At 43.6% G+C, this 24,721-nt stretch overlaps 1 protein-coding gene across 2 annotated transcripts in view; it reads right to left on the bottom strand.

Moving 5' to 3' along the window:
* nt5c2b (5'-nucleotidase, cytosolic IIb) overlaps positions 1 to 24,721 on the bottom strand; it is a 138,133-nt gene that overhangs the window by 50,016 nt on the left and 63,396 nt on the right. For both annotated transcript variants that reach the window (XM_060898968.1, XM_060898969.1), the window contains exon 3: positions 18,493 to 18,566. In XM_060898968.1, the coding sequence (XP_060754951.1) occupies positions 18,493 to 18,566 (74 nt within the window). The remainder of the gene's footprint in view (positions 1 to 18,492; positions 18,567 to 24,721) is intronic.

The raw sequence follows: 24,721 nt of genomic DNA, 5'->3' as shown, positions 1-24,721 counted from the left end.
AAAAAAAAATCACTATATTTGGATATATTATATATCCAAATATAGTGAATTTTTTTTGTGCCAGATATTGGATGTGAAAAGAAGAAAACGTTTGTGGTTGTGTGAATTTCCCATTACAGGAATTAATACGTTAGTCCAGGGGTTTTCAAAGTGTGGGAGAGTCAGCCCCCCCTCGGAGAGCAAATAAACAACAGCACCCCCCCCTCACAATTTTTGTTGTTGCTATACTTAATGTTGCATTCGTATTTTTAAAAAATGGTTGTTGTACACATTATTTTTTTCTTTTTCACATTTTAAACATCTGTGCTTTTTAAAACATCTTGTTTTACACATTTTAAACATCTCATAGCATCGTTAGCTAGCACCTCTTGGCAGACAACACACTGTGGCAGTGGAGCATCTTCAGATCCAGTCCATGAAAATCCAAACTTTAAATAATCGTGGTCATACTTCCTTCTTTTTCCAGTCCCCCCAGGATTCCGCGGGCCTTTTTTGTGATTGTTGCGGGCTAAAATGTCTGATGTTGCAGGGGGGGGGGGTTTCCAAAAAATTGCGATGAAAGTTGCGGTGTTCTTTAGGTTTTTGTTGTGATTACATTGCGGGAGGAAGTGAAAGTTGCGAGAAATTGTTGCGATTTTCTCTTTTTGAGATTAAAATTGAGTAATATGTTAAATATTAAGTTATTACTGAAAAACTATTGAAAAAAAAAAAACAAAGACACTGAGAAATGGTCCTATAAACAACTTTACCAATATAAAAGATTACCCGGACTACAAAAATGCAGAAAAATAGGCTTTACTTATCCAAATGCACCTGTTGGTTCAAAAGTTAAAGTGCATAGAACCTCACAGCACAACATGAAGTTACCTTAAAATATAATATAAATGCCTCAGCTTTCATGTAAGAAAAAAAACTAATACTAGTACTGTGTGCAGGCAGTCTCTCCTGAAGACTAAATTAAACAATAATTATAAACTAATAAAATAAATGGCTCAGGCTTCATAGAAGGAAAAAAACCCCCAATTTGAACAGAATCTCACAGTATGATGCTGAAGCTGCCTAAACAATGGAAAATAAAATACCATTTTTGGCAAAAATGCTGGCATCCATTAATTTCTTGTATTAAGTAAAAAAAAAAAACGTAAAGTGCACACAGTGCTTCACTGTAAACATAACACACTTTCAGTAACATAATTTAAGCCTACATAAACAGTGACTCGCACATGCAATGTTTGCCAGATACTGCTGACGCTTTCCAGCCCAAAAATATGTTTCAAAACCCGCCAAAATGCACTTAAAAACCGCCCAATCTGGCAACACTGCGTGCATGCTGCTTCTCTTGAACGTATACACGGAAGTAAGGCGGAAGGTAGTTTGTCGACGTCACCTCAAGACGACGCCAACGATTGGTCAAATTTGCGGGGAAAGTTGCGGTGATTGGATGTAATTGCAACACCGCCCTGAATTCGCGGGGACTGGTTGAATTTGCGTTGAAGTTGCAAATCGCAACATCCTGGAGGCTCTGTTTTTTTTTTGCTTGGCCCAGACTCTGTCTCCTCACTCATAGATTGTCCTCACTCACTGTAGCTTTAGGTACTAAAAATCGATCCATTTCCTCACGTTGCGCCCCCAGGGAGGCGCGCCCCACACTTTGAAAAGTCCTGCGTTAGCCTATTACCAAACATCTAGTTAAATTTGTACAAAGAGAGAGAAAAAAAAAAAAGTCTTTTTGTTTGTTTTACAACCTTGGTTGCACTTGATTCCATTGGAAATTACTCTACAAATACACATTTGACAAAGATGATAGAATGGCTATGGTATGACTGGAAATTATTTTTGTATTTTGATACTGAATGAGGCGGCACGGTGGTGTAGTGGTTAGTGCTGTCGCCTCACAGCAAGAAGGTCCGGGTTCGAGCCCTGTGGCCGGCGAGGGCCTTTTCTGTGCGGAGTTTGCATGTTCTCCCCGTGTCCGCGTGGGTTTCCTCCGGGTGCTCCGGTTTCCCCCACAGTCCAAAAGACATGCAGGTTAGGTTAACTGGTGACTCTAAATTGACTGTAGGTGTGAATGTGAGTGTGAATGGTTGTCTGTGTCTATGTGTCCAGCCCTGTGATGACCTGGCGACTTGTCCAGGGTGTACCCCGCCTTTCGCCCGTAGTCAGCTGGGATAGGCTCCAGCTTGCCTGCGACCCTGTAGAAGGATAAAGCGGCTAGAGATAATGAGATGAGATGAGAATGTCTTTTTGTTTGTTTTCAACCTTTGAGGTGTTGAAAAATTTATTACTGAAAATCTGGCAGAATGTTCTATTAAAGAAAAGATAAAAAGAAAATAGTCTGTGTTAGGGATGGCGAAAACTAAAAAAAAATCTTGACCGACCACCGAGCCTCATTAGCCAGTTAAAGTCGGTTAACCTATGAGTTTAAACAGGGATTGCAAACGGCGCGCCTTTTTCACGGCTCGTGCAGATTCGATTTTTTTTTTTGGGGGGGGGGGGGGGGGGGGGGGGGGGCGTTGGAGTGTCTGAATAATTTAATCAGAGTAAATTCTGTATTAAAATTACTCCATAAGCAAATGCCGTTACAGTCCATGAAAAAAGTCGGCATCTGCGCCTTTAGTTTGTGTGGAGAGAGATGATCTGCAATAACATGCATTGTTGGCTACAGACCGAAACATACTTTCAGAATGCACTGGCCAAGGCGGGACTAAACTCCATTGTGCCTTCTAATAATAATTAAAAAAAAACAAAAAAAAAAACAGAATAGTAATTTGTAAGCTAAAAAGCCTGTCTACACTTTTCTTTCGCCGAGTGTCAGCTGTCTTTAACTGGGGCGGGACATGGACTGAATGGGTGTTTTCTGATTTGTCAGCTGTCTTTAACTGGGGCGGGACATGACTGAATGGGTGTTTCTGATTTGTCAGCTGTCTTTAACTGGGGCGGGACATGGCTGAATGGGTGTTTCTGATTTGTCAGCTGTCTTTAACTGGGGCGGGACATGACTGAATGGGTGTTTTCTGATTTGTCAGCTGTCTTTAACTGGGGCGGGACATGACTGAATGGGTGTTTTCTGATTTGTCAGCTGTCTTTAACTGGGGCGGGACATGACTGAATGGGTGTTTTCTGATTGTCAGCTGTCTTTAACTGGGGCGGGGACATGGCTGAATGGGTGTTTCTGATTTGTCAGCTGTCTTTAACTGGGGCGGGACATGACTGAATGGGTGTTTCTGATTTGTCAGCTGTCTTTAACTGGGGCGGGACATGGACTGAATGGGTGTTTCTGATTTGTCAGCTGTCTTTAACTGGGGCGGGACATGACTGAATGGGTTGTTTTCTGATTTGTCAGCTGTCTTTAACTGGGGCGGGACATGACTGAATGGGTGTTTCTGATTTGTCAGCTGTCTTTAACTGGGGCGGGACATGACTGAATGGGTGTTTCTGATTTGTCAGCTGTCTTTAACTGGGGCGGGACATGGCTGAATGGGTGTTTCTGATTTGTCAGCTGTCTTTAACTGGGGCGGGACATGACTGAATGGGTGTTTCTGATTTGTCAGCTGTCTTTAACTGGGGCGGGACATGACTGAATGGGTGTTTCTGATTTGTCAGCTGTCTTTAACTGGGGCGGGACATGGCTGAATGGGTGTTTCTGATTTGTCAGCTGTCTTTAACTGGTGCGGGACATGGCTGAATGGGTGTTTCTGATTTGTCAGCTGTCTTTAACTGGGGCGGGACATGACTGAATGGGTGTTTCTGATTTGTCAGCTGTCTTTAACTGGGGCGGGACATGACTGAATGGGTGTTTCTGATTTGTCAGCTGTCTTTAACTGGGGCGGGACATGGCTGAATGGGTGTTTCTGATTTGTCAGCTGTCTTTAACTGGGGCGGGACATGGCTGAATGGGTGTTTCTGATTTGTCAGCTGTCTTTAACTGGGGCGGGACATGGCTGAATGGGTGTTTCTGATTTGTCAGCTGTCTTTAACTGGGGCGGGACATGGCTGAATGGGTGTTTCTGATTTGTCAGCTGTCTTTAACTGGGGCGGGACATGGCTGAATGGGTGTTTCTGATTTGTCAGCTGTCTTTAACTGGGGCGGGACATGACTGAATGGGTGTTTCTGATTTGTCAGCTGTCTTTAACTGGGGCGGGACATGGCTGAATGGGTGTTTCTGATTTGTCAGCTGTCTTTAACTGGGGCGGGACATGACTGAATGGGTGTTTCTGATTTGTCAGCTGTCTTTAACTGGGGCGGGACATGACTGAATGGGTGTTTCTGATTTGTCAGCTGTCTTTAACTGGGGCGGGACATGGCTGAATGGGTGTTTCTGATTTGTCAGCTGTCTTTAACTGGGGCGGGACATGACTGAATGGGTGTTTCTGATTTGTCAGCTGTCTTTAACTGGGGCGGGACATGGCTGAATGGGTGTTTCTGATTTGTCAGCTGTCTTTAACTGGGGCAGGACATGGCTGAATGGGTGTTTCTGATTTGTCAGCTGTCTTTAACTGGGGCGGGACATGACTGAATGGGTGTTTCTGATTTGTCAGCTGTCTTTAACTGGGGCGGGACATGACTGAATGGGTGTTTCTGATTTGTCAGCTGTCTTTAACTGGGGCGGGACATGGCTGAATGGGTGTTTCTGATTTGTCAGCTGTCTTTAACTGGGGCGGGACATGGCTGAATGGGTGTTTCTGATTTGTCAGCTGTCTTTAACTGGGGCGGGACATGACTGAATGGGTGTTTCTGATTTGTCAGCTGTCTTTAACTGGGGCGGGACATGGCTGAATGGGTGTTTCTGATTTGTCAGCTGTCTTTAACTGGGGCGGGACATGGCTGAATGGGTGTTTCTGATTTGTCAGCTGTCTTTAACTGGGGCGGGACATGGCTGAATGGGTGTTTCTGATTTGTCAGCTGTCTTTAACTGGGGCGGGACATGGCTGAATGGGTGTTTCTGATTTGTCAGCTGTCTTTAACTGGGGCGGGACATGGCTGAATGGGTGTTTCTGATTTGTCAGCTGTCTTTAACTGGGGCGGGACATGGCTGAATGGGTGTTTCTGATTTGTCAGCTGTCTTTAACTGGGGCGGGACATGGACTGAATGGGTGTTTCTGATTTGTCAGCTGTCTTTAACTGGGGCGGGACATGGCTGAATGGGTGTTTCTGATTTGTCAGCTGTCTTTAACTGGGCGGGACATGACTGAATGGGTGTTTCTGATTTGTCAGCTGTCTTTAACTGTGGCGGGACATGACTGAATGGGTGTTTCTGATTTGTCAGCTGTCTTTAACTGTGGCGGGACATGACTGAATGGGTGTTTCTGATTTGTCAGCTGTTGTCCCTTACACCGCATGGCATGGCCCAAGCGCCAAGCGTTTACAACACGGAATTCCAAGTCCTCCGCTCCAAAATCAGCAGCTTCAAAACGATTGATTTTTTTTTTTTAACAGACAACCAAAAAAAAATTAACCGGTTGATGTTGATTCAGTCAACCACTGGTCAAACGGTCATCGGTTAACATCCCTAGTTCAAAAGCTCAAAGAACGTTTGAAGATTACAGAACTGAAATGTCCAAGGAAGAATTAAATAAATGTCTAAAGCTATTCTATACTTCGGCATGCAGCAAGACGGCACTTTGTTCAAAAAAAAAAAAAAACACGAAAGTTAATTCGTGTAGCCACTGATAGGTTTTTAAGAAGTCCGCCTAAGCGGAAATTATTTTGTTGGACGTGTTGTATAAAGTTTTTATTTATCGAATTTGCAAAAAATTAAAAAAATGCTCCGTTTCTCAAAATCCAGTGAATGCGGAGAGAATAAAACCGTTATTCCACTCAATCTCGTCGTACATGGCTGATAGCCAACTTGGCTCTACGCGTCTGGTCAGCCATCAGCTCATGTACGACTCGATTTCGTGGAATAACTTAAATATGCTGAAAGCAACAGCAGCCTATAAAAGAGGAAGACTCGGCACACGCCACGCTGAGGAGACAAGCTTTCACCAATTAGTCGTCGTTTTGTTATTTTCGGCTTTCTGTGACCTTTACCTTTTAAGGAGCTTTGTGAACGTGACTAAATGCAAAATCAGCTGTAATGTGAGAATATGCTTGTGAATTTATGGAGATTGGCATTTATCAACATTCACATGCTCCAGAGATGTCCTGTATTTCCTAACAAGGGCACAGAGACACACAAGAAAGTAAGAATAATTATAAAAAGTGACCCATTTGGTTTGGTTCTACCTGATTTACGTGACATCATAAGTGCAATACAGGAATAATAATAATAATAATAATAATAATGTGGAAAATCAGTTCACTTTCACATGTAGAGCAGTAAGTTATGAACCATGTGTTATTTTTGGCATGGATTCCAGACATAGCAGGTTCAGCACCATTTCTACCCCACCATTTGTGATACTCCTGTTCCTGAGAAAGATTATATTTGGTCCTCATTCTCAAAACCCATTTATTTTTGTTACCATATATAAATCCGCAAGCATGTTGGAACCTCACCGAGGACAGCATCTGAGAGGAGTATCCAACAGCAAAAGGGACTGCATTCACAATGGCTTAGAGGGGTCCCTGAATGTCCTGCGACCTCATCTGGATCGAAACCAGATCCATTCACCCTTTCACATTTAAACCAAATTAAAGCCCAGAGCTTGCGCGGATGAAGATCTTTGTAACATTTAAGAGGGCAAAAGAACCAGCTGAGAATTTTGAGTCCATTATTTCGAGCCAAACACAAGGGGAATAAAACCAAGGACACAAACAGCATCATCCATGCCCATCCTTATTTAGCCATATGTTCTGGTCCTTCAAAAAGAAATAAAAGAAGATCGTTGACTCTGCTTCAGGTCATGAGAACGCAAGATGGAGAGATCACAGTTAGGAATGCCCCAGGGAGTAGTACTGGGGTCTCTAGAGATCCTCGTTTGTGAGCCATACGGCCAAGCGAGAATTCAGCTAATCTGATGTCGAGGTTCAGTTTGACTACGACGTCACGCAGGGTTGCATTTAAGAACTGTACCGAACATGATGGTACATGATATACGTTCATTCAAAGTATTTCAGATCTACAAATAAGTGTGTTAAAACGGTGCTCGAGGGGAAAGGAGGTGAACTTTCTCAGCAAGGAAGTGTGCCAATGAAACTACAGAATCTATAACTGAAGCCAAATCCTTCTTTCCATAAAGGAGCCCTACATATCCTTAACCTCTCCCCCACTTCCTTTTAGTATCTCTTTATAAGGTCTGAGCTGCGACAAAGAAACCTATTTTTCAACCTCTTGTTCACAACTCTGATCAGCACTCTATCGTCGAGTCCTCAAGCTGACCATGCTAGAACATATAAGAAGCAGCCTTTAGTTGTCACATATATATATTACATCACAGTGAAATTATTTTCTTTGAATATCCCAGCTTTTAGGAAGTTGGGGTCAGAGCATAAGGGTCAACATGATACAGTCTAAAAAAAGTCTAAAGTCCTTCCCGCACCATGCAATTGGGCACATTGGGCAGCACCAATCTCCATAGCCCTCAGCCTCTCACCTAAGGTGACAGTGGGAGGCTAGTCCTCTGGGAACCAAAAGAGTTTGACACCCCACTCACATCTGTATTGCAGCGTGCCTTGCCGGATAGCAGTAGGTAAAATTTTTATGATGGTCTTTGGTATGGTGTGGTATGTGTTAGCATGTCCGCCTCTCGATCAGGAGATCGCGAGTTCTACTCACGGTCGAGTCATACCAAAGACCGTCATAAAAATGGTGCCTACTGCCATGGCACGCTGCAATACAGATGCGAGTGGGGAGTCAAACTCTCACGGTTACCAGAGGACCAGCCCCCCCCCACTGTAACCCTAGCTATGTAATATAGGCGAGAAGCCGAGGGCTATGAAATGGAGATCGGCGCTGCCAAACACACCATGTATGGTGCAGGAAGGGCTTTGACTTTTTTTTTTTGACTTTGGTATGACCCAACCAGGCGCCACGGTGGTGTAGTGGTTAGCGCTGTCGCCTCACAGCAAGAACGTCCAGGTTCGAGCCCCGTGGACGGCGAGGGCCTTTCTGTGCGGAGTTTGCATGTTCTCCCCGTGTCCGCATGGGTTTCCTCCGGGTGCTCCGGTTTCCCCCACAGTCCAAAGACATGCAGGTTAGGTTAACTGGTGACTCTAAATTGACCGTAGGTGTGAATGTGAGTGTGAATGGTTGTCTGTGTCTATGTGTCAGCCCTGTGATGACCTGGCGACTTGTCCAGGGTGTACCCCGCCTTTCGCCCGTAGTCAGCTGGGATAGGCTCCAGCTTGCCTGCGACCCTGTAGAACAGGATAAAGCGGCTACAGATAACGAGATGAGATGAGATGACCCAACCACAAGTAGAAATTGCGATTGCCCGATCAAGAGACAGACGCACTAACCACTAGGCCAACTCACGATCATGATACAGCACCCCTGGAGTAGAGAAAGTTAAAAGCATTGCTCATCAAGGCCCCAATTGTAGCAGCTTAGCAGTGTTGGGGCTTGAACCCCAACTGAAAAGCTGAACATTATGATGGGGTTTTAAAACGTGGATTCCAACAAGGAAGGGATTCAATCCCATGCATGCAGAGCACAATGGACTGGCAGCCTTAACCACTTGGCCAGCGATGAATCCTCTGAGCTATCTTGTACTACCACCAAAATATGTCTCATAACATTCAACATGGTGGCATGATGGAACAGTAAGTAGCCCCACAGCTTCAGGGTCCCTGGGTCAATCCTGAGCTAGATGTACTGTTTGTACAAAGTTTTGTATGTTCCCCTGTATCCAGGTGAGTTTCCTCTGGGCTCTATGGTTTCCTCCTTCTTTCCAAAAACATGCATAGAGGTGCATATAGGTTCCTGATGCAACCCTCCCATTTCTGGGCTTTTGAAACAACCATTCACACCTATGGACAATTTAGAGTAGCCATGTCTTTTATCTGTGGGGGAAACCAGAGCACCCAGAGGAAACCCATGCAGACAGGGGAAGAACATGCAAACTCCACACAGAAAGGCCCTTGTCAGCCACTGGGCTCAAACACAGAACCTTCTTGCTATGAGGCACCACCGTACCACCCCATGCATGTAGGTGAGCCATCTTTACTAAATTGCCCATAGGTGTCAAATAATCTGCAGATGGTGCCCTGTGGTGGACTGGTCTCCCATCCAGGGTGTCATTCCCCCTGTTCGTGCCCAGTGTTCCCAGATCCACCAAGACTTCGGTGCTTATTGAAGGAATAAGTAAATAAATAAATTGCTCAGCACTGCATGAAATTGAGTCCTATTTGTATTTTAAAGAAGCTTTTAAAGTGTAAAGCCGTGATGAGATGTTGCAGCTGCTGAAATATATAGGCAGTTTTCATACTTGGCTCCAACACTCAAGTCTGCACTCAAGAACTATTCTGGGCTTGTTTGTGGATGGTGTCATCATGGAAGGTTGTTTTCACATCACTTCTGTGCACACTTTTTTCCATCATGGACTACACCAGGCACAGGTTTATATTAAGGTTTCTTTAATCAGTGGATAATTTATTGAATTTATGCTTCTTTCCTTTTGCTCTAGGAGGTATTCAGGATTTTTGAAGGATCCATGTGAGGCAAAGAAAACGTCATGGGCGAATGCCAGTTTTTACCATTATGCAGGTTAGAGAGATCAACCGCAAATCAGGCTTGTAGTACTTGAGTCCAGGAATCGAACTTGAGTCTGACTCACGCCCTAATTTTAAGGACTCGTGACTTGACTTGGACTTGAGCACTGATGACTTGGCCTAGGACTCGTGCATTAACTGCATTTGGACTCGTAAACTGGAGACAAGGACTCTGATTTTTTCTTTATTTTTTGTAACATGCCATAATAATTTGGCATAAGATATTTATAACGAAATTAATTTTTATGCTAATTTTGTGTGGGCGGCACGGTGGTGTAGTGGTTGGCGCTGTCGCCTCACAGCGAGAAGGTCCTGGGTTCGAGCCCCGTGGCCGGCGAGGGCCTTTCTGTGCGGAGTTTGCATGTTCTCCCCGTGTCCGCGTGGGTTTCCTCCGGGTGCTCCGGTTTCCCCCACAGTCCAAAGACATGCAGGTTAGGTTAACTGGTGACTCTAAATTGACCGTAGGTGTGAATGTGAGTGTGAATGGTTGTCTGTGTCTATGTGTCAGCCCTGTGATGACCTGGCGACTTGTCCAGGGTGTACCCCGCCTTTCGCCCGTAGTCAGCTGGGATAGGCTCCAGCTTGCCTGCGACCCTGTAGAACAGGATAAAGCGGCTAGAGATAATGAGATGAGATGAAAAAAATAAATAAATAAAAAAAATGCACTGCTACGTGTTCCATGTGTCGAAGAACTGTCGAGGAGATGACGGGGACGACCTCAAACTTCAATCGTCATTTGGTAAGACTCCACCCAGAGAAGGAAGTGACACGCTGTGTTCATTGCTCTGTTGATAGCGCGGCTTGCTGAGTGATGAACGAGCTAGTGTTAACCCTCCCTCATGGTATTTGCCCTGTTGATAGTGGGCAGAGCTTGCTGAGCGATGAACAAGCTTTTTATCTGTAGCCTATTAACTAAAATTGGGTGGTCGAGCAGGAACGTTAGTCCAACACAGACGCTTTCACATAAAGGCAGCAACAGCCACCGTCAAATGGTGCGGTTGGAGTCTTGTTCTCAGACTCGACTCGAAATTTTCTTTAATGACTTGGACTTGAACACTGGGGACTCGAGACTAGGGATGTTAACCGATGACCGTTTGACCGGTGGTTGACCGAATCAACATCAACCGGTTAATTTTTTTTTTGGTTGTCAGTGAAAAAAAAAAAAATCAATCGTTTTGAAGCTGCCGATTTTGGAGCGGAGAACCTGGAATTGTGTGTTTGTAAACGCTTGGGCCATGCCATGCGGTGTAAGGACGAGAGCTGATAAATCAGAAACACTCATTCAGTCATGTCCCACCCAGTTAAAGACAGCTGACAAATCAGAAACACCCATTCAGTCATGTCCCGCCCCGTTAAAGACAGCTGACAAATCAGAAACACCCATTCAGTCATGTCCCGCCCCGTTAAAGACAGCTGACAAATCAGAAACACCCATTCAGTCATGTCCCGCCCCGTTAAAGACAGCTGACAAATCAGAAACACCCATTCAGTCATGTCCCGCCCCAGTTAAAGACAGCTGACAAATCAGAAACACCCATTCAGTCATGTCCCGCCCTCCCGCCCCAGTTAAAGACAGCTGACAAATCAGAAACACCCATCACCCATTCAGTCATGTCCCACCCCAGTTGAACACAGCTGCCACTCGGCGGAAGAAAAAAAAGTGTAGACAGGCTTTTTAGCTTACAAATTACTATTCTGTTTTTTTTTTAATTATTATTAGAAGGCACATGGAGTTTAGTCCTGCCTTGGCCAGTGCATTCTGAAAGTATGTTTCGGTCTGTAGCCAACAATGCATGTTACTGCAGATCATCTCTCTCCACACAAACTAAAGGCGCAGATGCCGACTTTTTCACGGCTTTTTCATGGACTGTAACGGCATTTGCTTATGGAGTAATTTTAATACAGAATTTACTCTGATTAAATTATTCAGACACTCCAATGCCCCCCCCCCCCCCCCAAAAAAAAATCGGATCTGCACGAGCCGTGAAAAAGGCGCGCCGTTTGCATCCCTGTTTAAACTCACAGGTTAACTGACTTTAACCGGCTAATGAGGCTCGGTGGTCGGTCAAGATTTTTTTTAGTTTTCGCCATCCCTACTCGAGACTGACCTCGGACTCGAGGTTGAGTGACTCGACTACAACACTGCCACAAATGAAGGTGTATAATGATGAGCATTCCTCCGTGTTTGAACTTTTGTGCAATCCTGTGTCTTTTACCATTCAAGTTAACTGGCTTTTACACCAAGCAAATTGTATTTGCCTTCTGTCAAACTGTTTTTGACTCTCTATAGTCTGAGGAGCCTAAATGGTCTAGCAATGTTTAAAATAACGTATTTGTTGATATTTGGAAAATCTTGCATGATGGTAGAAACAGAAGCAACGGTGGGCGGGGGTGGGAGTAGTAAGAGCGTCTGCAGGAGCGGGTGGGTTTGTACAGATAAGTGGGTGTGGGTTGTTGTTTTTTTTTTTTAGTCACCTGTGTTAAAGGCGTCACGCAGTGGCGATAAAAGTCGCATTATTCTGCACCAGAATGCTTTCGAGATTCGAAATAAATTGACCGTCGATTTTTCAAAAGCTTCCCGCGGTTGTAATCGGTCCTTATTTGGTCATGCCCATCACTTGAAATTTCCCGCGTTCGCAGCGCCCCCTCTTGGTCAATGGAACAGCTGCGTGACGTCATACCAGTAACCACTCGGTGCAGTTGCAATGGCGGACACACCAGAAAATAGGAGCGATGCTGAGGAAATTAGCTTTGATTTTACCGATACAGAAGAAGAAAATGGCCCACAAGTAGAGATTTTGACAGCTGAATGTCCTGGTGGTATCCAGCCTTACAGATTTGAACCGGAGCGCTCATCTTCAGAAGGAAACGAGGACAGTTCTGACGACGACAGAAACAAAGACGAGAATGAAGAAGACCGGCGACTTGAAGACTTGTTTTGGTTGGTTTCTCTGACTAAATCACTACTTGTGTGTATTTTTAAAGACCATTTTCACTTGAATTAGAATGCTGTGTGATTAATCTATGATTGTGTGTAATACTGATAGCTGTAGGGGGTGAAAGTATTGCTAGAAAGATTGAATTCTAGCAACTTGACAGCTTGCGATCTCGCGAAATGCAGTGGGCCTTCTGATACAGTCAACCCCTTGATATTCCAGTTTTCATCATTTTCCTTTTATTGCGGTGGATTTTAACTTGATATTCAGTATGTTATAGGCTGGGAGTATTGAGCTTTGTATTGTATTGTTTAGTAAACGTACAATCGTCAGTAATAAGTGATGATTATTAGTTAAAGGCAGCTCTGTGGCATAAATCACTGTAAAATTTGGACACAAGTCCAAATTTGGCCTTTTGGTTTCTATCCTATAGATCTACACTGACAGTCAATGAAAATGTCCAGGTGACATTTATGAAAATAATTTTATTCATAAGCTATGAAATCATGTACTAGAAGCTTACAGATCAATATACTGACATTTAACTCGAGATGAATAAACAAAAAAAAAAATCACAATTGTTGTGAGCTTTGATAATGTAGTCTGAACAAAATGGATACCCTGTAATTGGAAAGTTGCAGCTTCAGTACCGAGTATTGTCCCCACCAACAGCAATACAAGCCGTCAGTCTGCGACGCATACTGCGTATCAAACGGCGAATCCTGTCTTGTGGAATGGCCTGCCACTCCTCTTGAAGAGCCTGGATCAGTTGACCTCTGTTCATGGGACGAGGAACACGGTTCTGGATCTGAACACCAAGGTGATCCCATAAATGCTCAATGGGATTGAGATCAGGTGAATACGCAGGCCATGGCAGGGTTTGGACATTCAATCGACGCCCAACTTCTGAAAAACTTAGGCCGGCTTGCACCATGCCGAGGGCCCGCCATCTGTCATCTGGATTTAACCGTGGCATCTTGGACATAAGGAATACAAAAGTCGGCTTTTTCATGGCCTTAATAAAGGCTATCCAACCCATCCTTTCAACCGTGTACAAATTTTTGTTTTTCTCCAAAACAGCACTTTGAGCTGATTCCTAAAGACCACTCCCTGAAGACTATTGAAAAATGTTTGGATTGAGGAGAACTCATTAATGACTTCTGTGCACGCTATTCAATAGAAACATCTCAAAACGGACATTTCCCCAACTCCGTATTGCATAATATGTTGAATTATTGACCTGGACTTTTTCATTGACTGCCAGTGTATTTTGCTCTCCCATGATGATCTTAGACCTATTAAAAGCGACATGGGGGTGTTGTACATAATATTGCAAGATCATGGAGGTTGGGGGCGTCGTGGCTCAGGTGGATAAGGCGCCATACCATAAATCCGTGGACCCGGGTTCGATTCCGGCCCGAGGTCATTTCCCGATCCCTCCCCGTCTCTCTCTCCCGCTCATTTCCTGTCTCTACACTGTCCTATCCAATAAAGGTGAAAAAAAGCCCAAAAAATATCTTAGGCAGCTGGGCCATAGAAGGTTCACGCTGCATGCTACACGCTACACGTTCACGTGAAGAACCGGACCTTGGGCCATTAAACTTCATGCTTGGATGTTCACGTGTTGCGTCTGTTCTACTTTGACCGAGTAACCAACAATATGGACTCTTCGGATGACGACGATTGCCTCATTCTGCTTTTACTGAGACAGAGGAAGAGAAAAAGGAACAGAATTTGGAGCCGAGAACACTTCCTTCTGAGAGAAACCCGTGGTGAATTTCACCGAACATTCTATAATCTGCTTGACAATCCCGATGAAGAACTATTTTTCAATTATACCATTCAATTATATTTTTTCTGAAGTTTTCCCCTGAAAGCATAGAGTTATCTCCCTAGACCCGTTCTGATTGGCTGGCGCGGCGGTGACCGCATGCATTGACTGGAATTTCCATCTTCACGCCTAGAAAAAAGTGTGCATGTTCATTTCTCGCTTCACGCGTGAAGTGTGCAGCGTGCAATGTGAACGCCGTTCTATGGCCCAGAGCAAGTCATGCTACATTTGTCCACTTTTCTTTACACGCGTGTAGCGTGCAGCGTGAACCTTCTATGGCCCAGCTGCCTTTAAAAAAAAAAAAAAAAAGATCATGGAGGTTTAATTGGAGTTTTGTGAAAATGTTTTTAAAAAGCTAGTAAAGGTGGCTTGGGAAGCTGGAAAGCAGACATTATAAACAAACAAAATTTATTTTTAACGCATGTTTTCCAGGTGCAGTTGTGGAAACTGTAGAATTATCACAGGATATTAATACATCATTTCATAGTGTTGAGTGTTCAAAACTATCCACAAACTGAATAAATCCACAAAATCCGCAATGTAAACAACTCTGGTAAACGCACGCTATAGAGAAAACATGGCGACAGGCCAGCATCACCCAAGGGAGGTTACTGGTATGACGTCACACATAAGTTGACCTAGTTAATGGCTGGCTGCCTAAATTTGGCTGTGCGCGTCAACTTTAAATGCTTGTAGCGGGCGCATCGTGACACTGAGATCGCGGGAAACCGAGGGGCTTGAATAACCCACCAAACCCGACATTTTGACACATGATATAGCCAGATTGCTGAAATTACCGCACGACGCCTTTAAATGTATCTAGAAAGCATTTTGTCTCCTCAGGAGATCACAACATACCAATGTGACAAATTCAACTAATCATGTTACCCGATACCCAGCCCAGGGAGAGGATCGGTATGACACATTGCATAGACTCTCCTCAAGTTCACCTGACGTGAACTCCAGCTGCTCACCTGGGATTCGAGGGTGTATTTCAGATTCACACCCAGTGTTCCTGTGATAGGCTCTCGACCTGCCCTGACCAGGAACAAGTGATTACACAAGAGGACTCCCTCTGGCATGGTCTGACCCCTTGGAATCTGTTATCTGTTCCTTTAGCTGCACTCGTTTGACAGATAATTATACCTCACAAGCATGCGTATACATATGGCTTACACCACTTCAGCCATAAACTAAATCTCACACACACCCGTTAGTCAAATAAACATGATCTGGTGCTTGATATATGTTTGTCGTATTCTCGAGGAGGGCTGTGTAGTACATGTAGCTTAAACAGTGGTGCTTGAAAGTTTGTGAACCCTTTAGAATTTTCTAGATTTCTGCATAAATATGACCAAAAACATCATCAGATTTTCACACAAGTCCTAAAAGTAGATAAAGAGAACCCAGTTAAACAAATGAGACAAAAATATGATACTCGGTCATTTATTTATTGAGGAAAATGATCCAATATTACATATCTGTGAGTGGCAAAAGTATGTGAACCTCTAGGATTAGCAGTTAATTTGAAGGTGAAATGAGAGTCAGGTGTTTTCAATCAATGGGATGACAATCAGGTGTGAGTGGGCACCCTGTTTTATTTAAAGAACAGGGATCTATCAAAGTCTGATCTTCACAACACATGTTTGTGGAAGTGTATCATGGCATGAACAAAGGAGATTTCTGAGGACCTCAGAAAAAGCGTTGTTGATGCTCATCAGGCTGGAAAAGGTTACAAAACCATCTCTAAAGAGTTTGGACTCCACCAATCAACAGTCAGACAGATTGTGTACAAATGGAGGAAATTCAAGACCATTGTTACCCTCCCCAGGAGTGCTCGACCAACAAATATCACTCCAAGAGCAAGGTGTGTAATAGTCGGCGAGGTCACAAAGGACCCCCAGGTAACTTCTAAGCAACTGAAGGCCTCTCTCACATCGGCTAATGTTAATGTTCATGAGTCCACCATCAGGAGAACACTGAACAACAATGGTGTGCATGGCAGGGTCACAAGGAGAAAGCCACTGCTCTCCAAAAAGAACATTGCTGCTCGTCTGCAGTTTGCTAAAGATTACGTGGACAAGCCAGAAGGCTATTGGAAAAATGTTTTGTGGACGGATGAGACCAAAATAGAAGTTTTTGGTTTAAATGAGAAGCGTTATATTTGGAGAAAGGAAAACACTGCATTCCAGCATAAGAACCTTATCCCATCTGTGAAACATGGTGGTGGTAGTATCATGGTTTGGGCCTGTTTTGCAGCATCTGAGCCAGAACGGCTTGCCACCATTGACGGAACAATGAATTCTGAATTATACCAGTGAATTCTAAAGGAAAATGTCAGGACATCTGTCCATGAACAGCACCTCAAGAGAAGGTGGGTCATGCAGCAAGACAACGACCCTAAGCACACAAGTCGTTCTACCAAAGAATGGTTAAAGAAGAATAAAGTGAATGTTTTGGAATGGCCAAGTCAAAGTCCTGACCTTAATCCAATGGAAATGTTGTGGAAGGACCTGAAGCGAGCAGTTCATGTGAGGAAACCCACCAACATCCCAGAGTTGAAGCTGTTCTGTACGGAGGAACGGGCTAAAATTCCTCCAAGCCGGTGTGCAGGACTGATCAACAGTTACCGCAAATGTTTAGTTGCAGTTATTGCTGCACAAGGGGGTCACACTAGAGACTGAAAGCAAAGGTTCACATTCTTTTGCCACTCACAGATATGTAATATTGGATCATTTTCCTCAATAAATAAATGACCAAGTATAATATTTTTGTCTCATTTGTTTAACTGGGTTCCCTTTAGGACTTGTGTGAAAATCTGATGATGTTTTAGGTCATATTTATGCAGAAATATAGAAAATTCTAAAGGCTTCACAAACTTTCAAGCACCACTGTACATATGCTCAAAGACTTTATTTTGATCTGCAAGCTGCAAGTCGATGTCACCAGTTTCGAGTGATTTAGACTAAGGCCCATCAGTCTGCACGGCTCTCAACACCAGGCTGATGTGGAGAATCCTGACCTTTGAACTTTCCCTCGGTTCCAGAGGGCAATCATAGCCCTTAAAACACATCCTGAAGATGATTAGGTAATGATCTTACGGACAGGGCAAGAGGACGGATTCATCGAAGCTTTTCCTGTCCCATACCCATGTGAGATTTTAGAGTTAGACTATGGAAAGATAAGGCATGACGTATGTAGTTCTTCCAAATTCCGGCTCGTATTCGTGCTACGCTGCACTGTAATGTTTGCAGTGGCAGTGATCTTTGAGAACTTGATGAGGTTTGTGGCAGCAACGTTATTCTAGCACAAGACAACATGATAGCCCTTCGCCTTGTAAACACTTTACAGCATGCAGTAAAGAGAGGCTATCAAGAGACGAATGCCTGTGATATCTCCCTTGAGCCTACAACGAAGGTAGTCTGTGAAGAATGCAAGCCCGTCAGTTCTGGCATGTCATAGAGTTGATCTGCTTTCCTAAAGCAAGCGGTCCCGATTTAGCAACTAGCGGCTGTTGTTAGTGGCTGAGTCACTGAGACGAGGGGCAGAAAGCAAAGGAAACCTGATGCACCCGGTGCACATTAAACTGTCAGTATTGGGTTCCTAGTTGACCCAAAAAAACAAACACAAGATGTGGTAATACATAAGATGTGTTAATTTGATGATGATATATGTTGAACGTTCAGGATAGTGGGTTTCTTTCTTTCTTGTGGTTTTTGGCTTCAGTAACAGATCCATTTCAAGGATAAGTGTACCGTGAGACGCTTGTTTTTTCTTTCTCAATTGCAAATACCAGTGTTGAACATTTAAATATATCCTCCTGCGTGTTTACTCGGAGTTTCAGAGTATGTGTGCGGCTGGCTATTTTTAAGGTGAAGAAAGCTGCCTGGTCCCAGTGACACGGTTTAAAAAATCTCAACGCTGCAAAGGATTGTGGTCCGGTCACAGTTTAACAAGAAACAGCTGGAATCGATTACGCAGCAGTGAGCCGACGACGTGCAGCAACATGCCCGCAAGTGAACGACGGGTTCAATAAGTTTCTTGGAAGCGGATCGTGGGTCTCGTCGTCTTACCTGCTAAAGTGTAATCCATGTCGAAACCAAAGCATTTGATCTTCTCCATTGCCAAACTTCTGTTGACGAATACTCTGAAACAAATCAGAAAAACAGGAATTCATCAACAGGCCGAACAAACGGAAGATTTCGTACGAGTTAGAACTCGGCTGCAAAAGATTACGGCCGTGTTTTTAGACAAATGTACTTCAGTCATGAAAAAGACCTCCGATCGCTCAAGGGGAAATGCTTTTTCCCACAGTTTTCTATCAGTTCCCTGCTTTTGATCTTGCTGAGCCAAATCTGGACTAAAGCGCAGCATGGAAAGAAAAAAAGAGTCCCAGATTCCCCTGACCAGCATACAGACAATCAGTTCTAAGAAACAGCTAAGGCTTTGAGTATAAAAACCCCAACGCAGCAGGGTTGACACAAAACGGGTCAAACCTGACAAAACTGATCCAAAGCTGGTCCACAGATATGTCGTGCACAAAATCATGCAGATACAGGTCAAGGGCTTCAATTAAAGCTAGACTGCCTTTCAAATTTTTCATGTGTAGAAAGTGTAAAAAGAATTTTCCCCGACACTCAAATATTTTTGTTTAGTGGACTCAAAGCGACTGAATTTGAATCACAGACTTCCAATTGTATTGTTTTTTTTTTTTTAAATAGAACAATTTAGAGCCAGGTGGCCCTAAATTCTCTGCTATTTTTTCCTGCTTCACCATGACGCAATACAAGATACTACGTCATGCATCACGTGGTGGGCTTTCCCCGTTCACGCAAGGCATTGTGGGATACAAATTTGAAACAGGAGGACGCGATTAAAGCTAGACTGCCTTTCAAATTTTTCATGTGTAGAAAGTGTAAAAAGAATTTTCCCCGACACTCAAATATTTTTGTTTAGTGGACTCAAAGCGACTGAATTTGAATCACAGACTTCCAATTGTATTTTTTTTTTTTTAAATAGAACAATTTAGAGCCAGGTGGCCCTAAATTCTCCGCTATTTTTTCCTGCTTCACCATGACGCAATACAAGATACTACGTCATGCATCACGTGGTGGGCTTTCCCCATTCATGCAAGGCATTGTGGGATACAAATTTGAAACAGGAGGACGCGAAGGAAACGTGAAAGACCGACTACGGTAACAGAAAGCGAGAAGAAAAAGACGTTATGTTGTATAAGAAGGAAAGGAAACGCAGGACCAAACTAATAAATAGCACTTCGGTGTGATCAGCTGTTCGTTTAGTGACAGAATGATGGAACTGTCAGTGCACGCTCAAAGGGAAACCTGTAGATGGCAGTAATGCAAGACTGCATGCCAGCTGCCGTAAAACCCAAAAAAAGAAGACGACGACTAAGGTAAGACGGACTTCTTCTGTCTGCTTGACTGTGTGAAGCGAGTGATTTTATGCACATTATTTGCTTGGAAATCCCCTCAAATTAAATAACTTCCCAGCCAAAATCAGATGGCCTGCTTTTTTTTTTTTTTTTTAAATCCCTGAAAGACCTGAAGAGGGACTAACACTATGTTCAGACTGCAACCTGAAACGACCCATATCCAATTTGTTGTGAAATCCGATTTTTTTGTTAGGCGGTTCACATTACCAATTATATGAGACTTGTATGCGATCTCCAATATGAACGGAAAACGACCCAAAAGTGTCCCGCATGCGCAAATTGACACGTAATAAGCACATCTACGTAATACGTAAACCAAAAAAAAAGTGCACTCTTCAAGTTTGCAAGTAAAGCATGGAGATGAGGCGAGACCTGGCGATGTGGTTTTTGTGGCGGCGGCGGCGGAACTCACACTATAATCTGATTAATGTGGGCAGCAGACTAATGAGACCGAAGGTGTCAAATTACTGGAAATTTCCAGAACAATCTTATAATCTTGTAATACAGGATGGTTTAACATCCAGGTCCCTACCAAATCCACCATTAGCTTGATCAATTCTATAAAAGTCTATTTAAATTCTGAAAACTGTACAAATGTTGTTTTCCACCAAAGAGGCGGGATTAGCCAACGCAGAATAGTGACGTTTGTCTCTTGTTGATGACGTGTAGGTCGCATGAATGCGACCTGTCCGGTCAGACTGCAGTCGCATGTGAAAATAACGGATATGCATCGGAATTAGGACCACATATCCAAGCGGCCTGGGTCGCATGTGAAAAAATCGGATCTGTGTCGTTCAGATTGTCAATAACAAATCGGATACAGGTCACATATTGGCAAAAAAAATCGGATATGGGTCGTTTCAGGGTGCAGTCTGAACGTAGTCTAAGTCGTGGCGATATCTATCCGTCCGTCCAGGGAAGAGTACTCAGCTCATTATCTCTAGCAGCTTTATCCTGTTCTACAGGGTCCCAGGCAAGCTGGAGCCTATCCCAGCTGACTACAGGCGAAAGGCGGGGTACACCCTGGACAAGTCGCCAGGTCATCACAGGGCTGACACATAGACACAGACAACCATTCACACTCACATTCACACCTACGCTCAATTTAGAGTCACCAGTTAACCTAACCTGCATGTCTTTGGACTGTGGGGGAAACCGGAGCACCCGGAGGAAACCCACGCGGACACGGGGAGAACATGCAAACTCTGCACAGAAAGGCCCTCGCCGGCCACGGGGCTCGAACCCGGACCTTCTTGCTGTGAGGCGACAGCACTAAACACTACACCACCGTGCCGCTCCTGGGAAGGGTACTCACCTTCTGAAAATCAACTCCTCTCTCAATTTTTGGTGGAATTTCATGAAACTTGACAGAATTCCTTGTTATACGTCGCCAATGCGTATATTGCAATTTCGTTCAATTCAGTTGCATTTTGCCAGAGTTATGGCCCTTGATTATCAAACTTGTACTTTGGCAATTTCATGAGAGTCTAAGCAGCACTTATAGCATAGATACAGTTGCCAGCGGGGGATATTGTGCTCTCAGAGCACTCTTGTTTTAGATATTACAGAAATAAACCTGAGCAAATTTCAAATAAAATGAGCAAATTTCAGAGGGAACTAAATTTCACTGATTTTAATGCAATCGAAAGGCCGTCTAGCTTTAATTTTCACATGAACCAGGGGTTCGGTACCAATGGACTCTGGCATGGTTGCTGGTCTCAGATGGACTGCTTTGAGTATTCCCAAAACCGCTGATATTCACACAATGAAAACAGTCCAGAGGCAGAACTTCTGTATGTAGAAACTTCTTATTAACGAGAGAGGTCAGAGAAGAACGGCCAGACTGGTTTCATCTGACAGGAATAGTCTGGTAACTCAAATAACTACTCTTTACAACCATGTTGAGCAGAAAAGCATCTCAGAATGCACAACCCATTCAACTAGGGATGTCCATTTCAGATCCCCCCCATCACCGATAGCTGACATTCCTTAATGGACGATTAACTGTTAACAATAAGAAAACGTAGGCCTGTTTCGCATGGATGAGTGACCGTGACACCAATACAAAATGCTTTAGAAATTTGAAGCGCTTTAGTTTTATCCCCTCAAGGCCAAACAATTCAAACTTGTGTAAATAATTAGCAAGACATCGCCAGACTTTGCAATGAAAATAGATTAACAAAACAAAACATTTCACCCTCCAGCGCCAAGTGTGCTTAACCGCCAGGTCCTATGTCTCCCGTGGAGGAAAATATTGTCAAATTCGGGCCTATTAAAATCAACAGCAAGTGGGCGCGGTTTCTAACGTATAAGCGCAGAGAGGGCGGTCATTAAACCCAGCTTCGCTATCGGGTATATTAATTTAATTCATGATGAATATCTAACGTTTTAACAAAACAAAGTTGTAATTTTCACACCTAGAAAAAACCTTATGGCCTATTTCAACCCGGACAAATTGTTTACTGATTTTTATTCAGAAATAGCAACGTGTTGACATGCTGTGGCGTTAGCCTTGTGCGCTGTCTATTGACGGAGACCCACGGTGGAGAATACCTGCTGAGATGGCACCGATGTCCCTGATACGCTCCTGAAAACCCTCTCCACAGACCACACATTTCTTCTTCTTTTTCGTTTAACGTCCTTTTGTTGCCATATTTCATGGGGTTGGATGAGCGATGAGTGTTCTCCATCTCAGTCTGTTATAGACCATCTCTTTTTTGAGCTTAAAGTTCCCTAGGGTCTTCCTCTATACTAGCCTGGGCCCGCCCATCCTAAGTGTGACGCAACACGAGGGCCTGTTGCGAGCTTAGTCTGGCAAGGCAAGCTCTCTCCAGCTCTTCCAAGCTCCCGAAAAATCGGGAGCCAATCAACTTTGAGCATCTCCAACGGCCCTGGGTAGAGGCGTGTTCAAGGCAGTGACGTAGTAGAACTGCAACCGGAAGCCATAGATTGTTAACAGAATCTATGCCGGAAGCGCTTCATTCACTAGAAACATTACGAACATGGAGCAGCGGCAAGCCTTTGACACAGCGGTAGATGCTGTATTGAAAGCATTCAACGGGAAGTTCTCATTGAAAACGGAGCAAAGAGCAGCCCTGGAGGTATTTATCTTCTTCCTGTTACTCAAGCAGTTTCCGTCGCGTCGCGTCACATACGTCAGAGGAAAGAGTGATGTGATTGGTTTAAGCTTCGTCACAGCCTTTTCTGGCTTCGACCAGTAGCAAACTGAGGCATTTCAGGGAGGCGGGTCAACCACGCCTTTGGGAAACGGTTGGGCTTAATATCTTTGCCAGACCAAATGCTCGCAGAGCTTTGAAGTCGCGTTAGCCAGACTACCTCTATACACTTCTTCCATGCTTTCAGGGGTTCCTCGAGGGCGTCTTCCATCAATTACACGAATGGGCGAAATGTCTTTTCTTCACCATTAAACAAATCATGCAAGTTATCTCCTCAGACATCTTCGCCCAGCTAACATGGAGGGCAGAGTTTGTTGTCCTCCATCACACAATGCTTATGGATGTTTACTTTGCAAGTGGTACTGCATTGCGTTTGGACTACTGCTATATTTCAACGCTGCACAACACACACTACCGTTCAAAAGTTTGGGGTCACTTTGAAATGTCCTTATTTTTGAAAGAAAAGCACTGTTCTTTTCAATGAAGATCACGTTAAACTAATCAGAAATCCACTCTATACATTGCTAATGTGGTAAATGACTATTCTAGCTGCAAATGTGTGGTTTTTGGTGCAATATCTCCATAGGTGTATAGAGGCCCATTTCCAGCAACTCTCACTCCAGTGTTCTAATGGTACAATGTGTTTGCTCATTGCCTCAGAAGGCTAATGGATGATTAGAAAACCCTTGTACAATCATGTTAGCACAGCTGAAAACAGTTGAGCTCTTTAGAGAAGCTATAAAACTGACCTTCCTTTGAGCAGATTGAGTTTCTGGAGCATCACATTTGTGGGGTCGATTAAATGCTCAAAATGGCCAGAAAAATGTCTTGACTATATTTTCTATTCATTTTACAACTTATGGTGGTAAATAAACGTGTGACTTTTCATGGAAAACACAAAATTGTCTGGGTGACCCCAAACTTTTGAACGGTAGTGTAGCTTACATAGAACCTTGTCATCCTTTCGGTCGAAATGGTCCCAAACACTACTTCTTTTGGATCGTTTCATTTTGCTCAGACTGCAAATATGGCTATAGACCCCTTTCACTGACGTCACCCGAAACCGGAAGTAAACAGACCCTGCGCCATTTTGGAAGACCAACAAACTCCTGATAACGGCAGCGGTATGTGAACCCACGAGAATAAAGTGGAGTGGCAAACGACTTAAACAAATCTGAGCTGTTTTATTTATGATTTATTGGCCCAACAGTCGACTTGAAAGAAACCTGTGTGAGACTTGGCAAAAAACTGTGGATATAATGGATAAGTCTGTGCATGATCTGCGGACACTTTGAGGTAAGCAAACGCAAGAAATTCAGATTTAAAACATGATAAATTGGCCCCAAGTTGATAACTGTATGAGGAGCAAGCCTCCCAGACTTCTACAATTTAATAATAATAATAATAATTTAGGATGGTTTGGGGCTTGCTCTCCCTCCTATTATATAAATAAAGTATAGTTGTTGTGTAGGCATATCATAAATACATATGTATAATTTGGATAAATTAACCTAAATTATGGATACCTTAATAGTAACAAAAATTATTAATTTTTCAACTGAAAAGGTATATTATTAAAAGATAAATATCAACAAGATTACCTTGGCCATAACTATGTAGGTTCTTCTTAATAACAGCTGTAATATCACGAACCAAGCCGCTAACAACATAATT

Source organism: Neoarius graeffei, chromosome 18, assembly GCF_027579695.1.
Source record: "Neoarius graeffei isolate fNeoGra1 chromosome 18, fNeoGra1.pri, whole genome shotgun sequence".
In the NCBI taxonomy this organism is placed as follows: Eukaryota; Metazoa; Chordata; class Actinopteri; order Siluriformes; family Ariidae; genus Neoarius; species Neoarius graeffei.
Note: the sequence above shows the minus strand (reverse complement) of the source record. Positions and strands in the feature narration are given on the sequence as shown.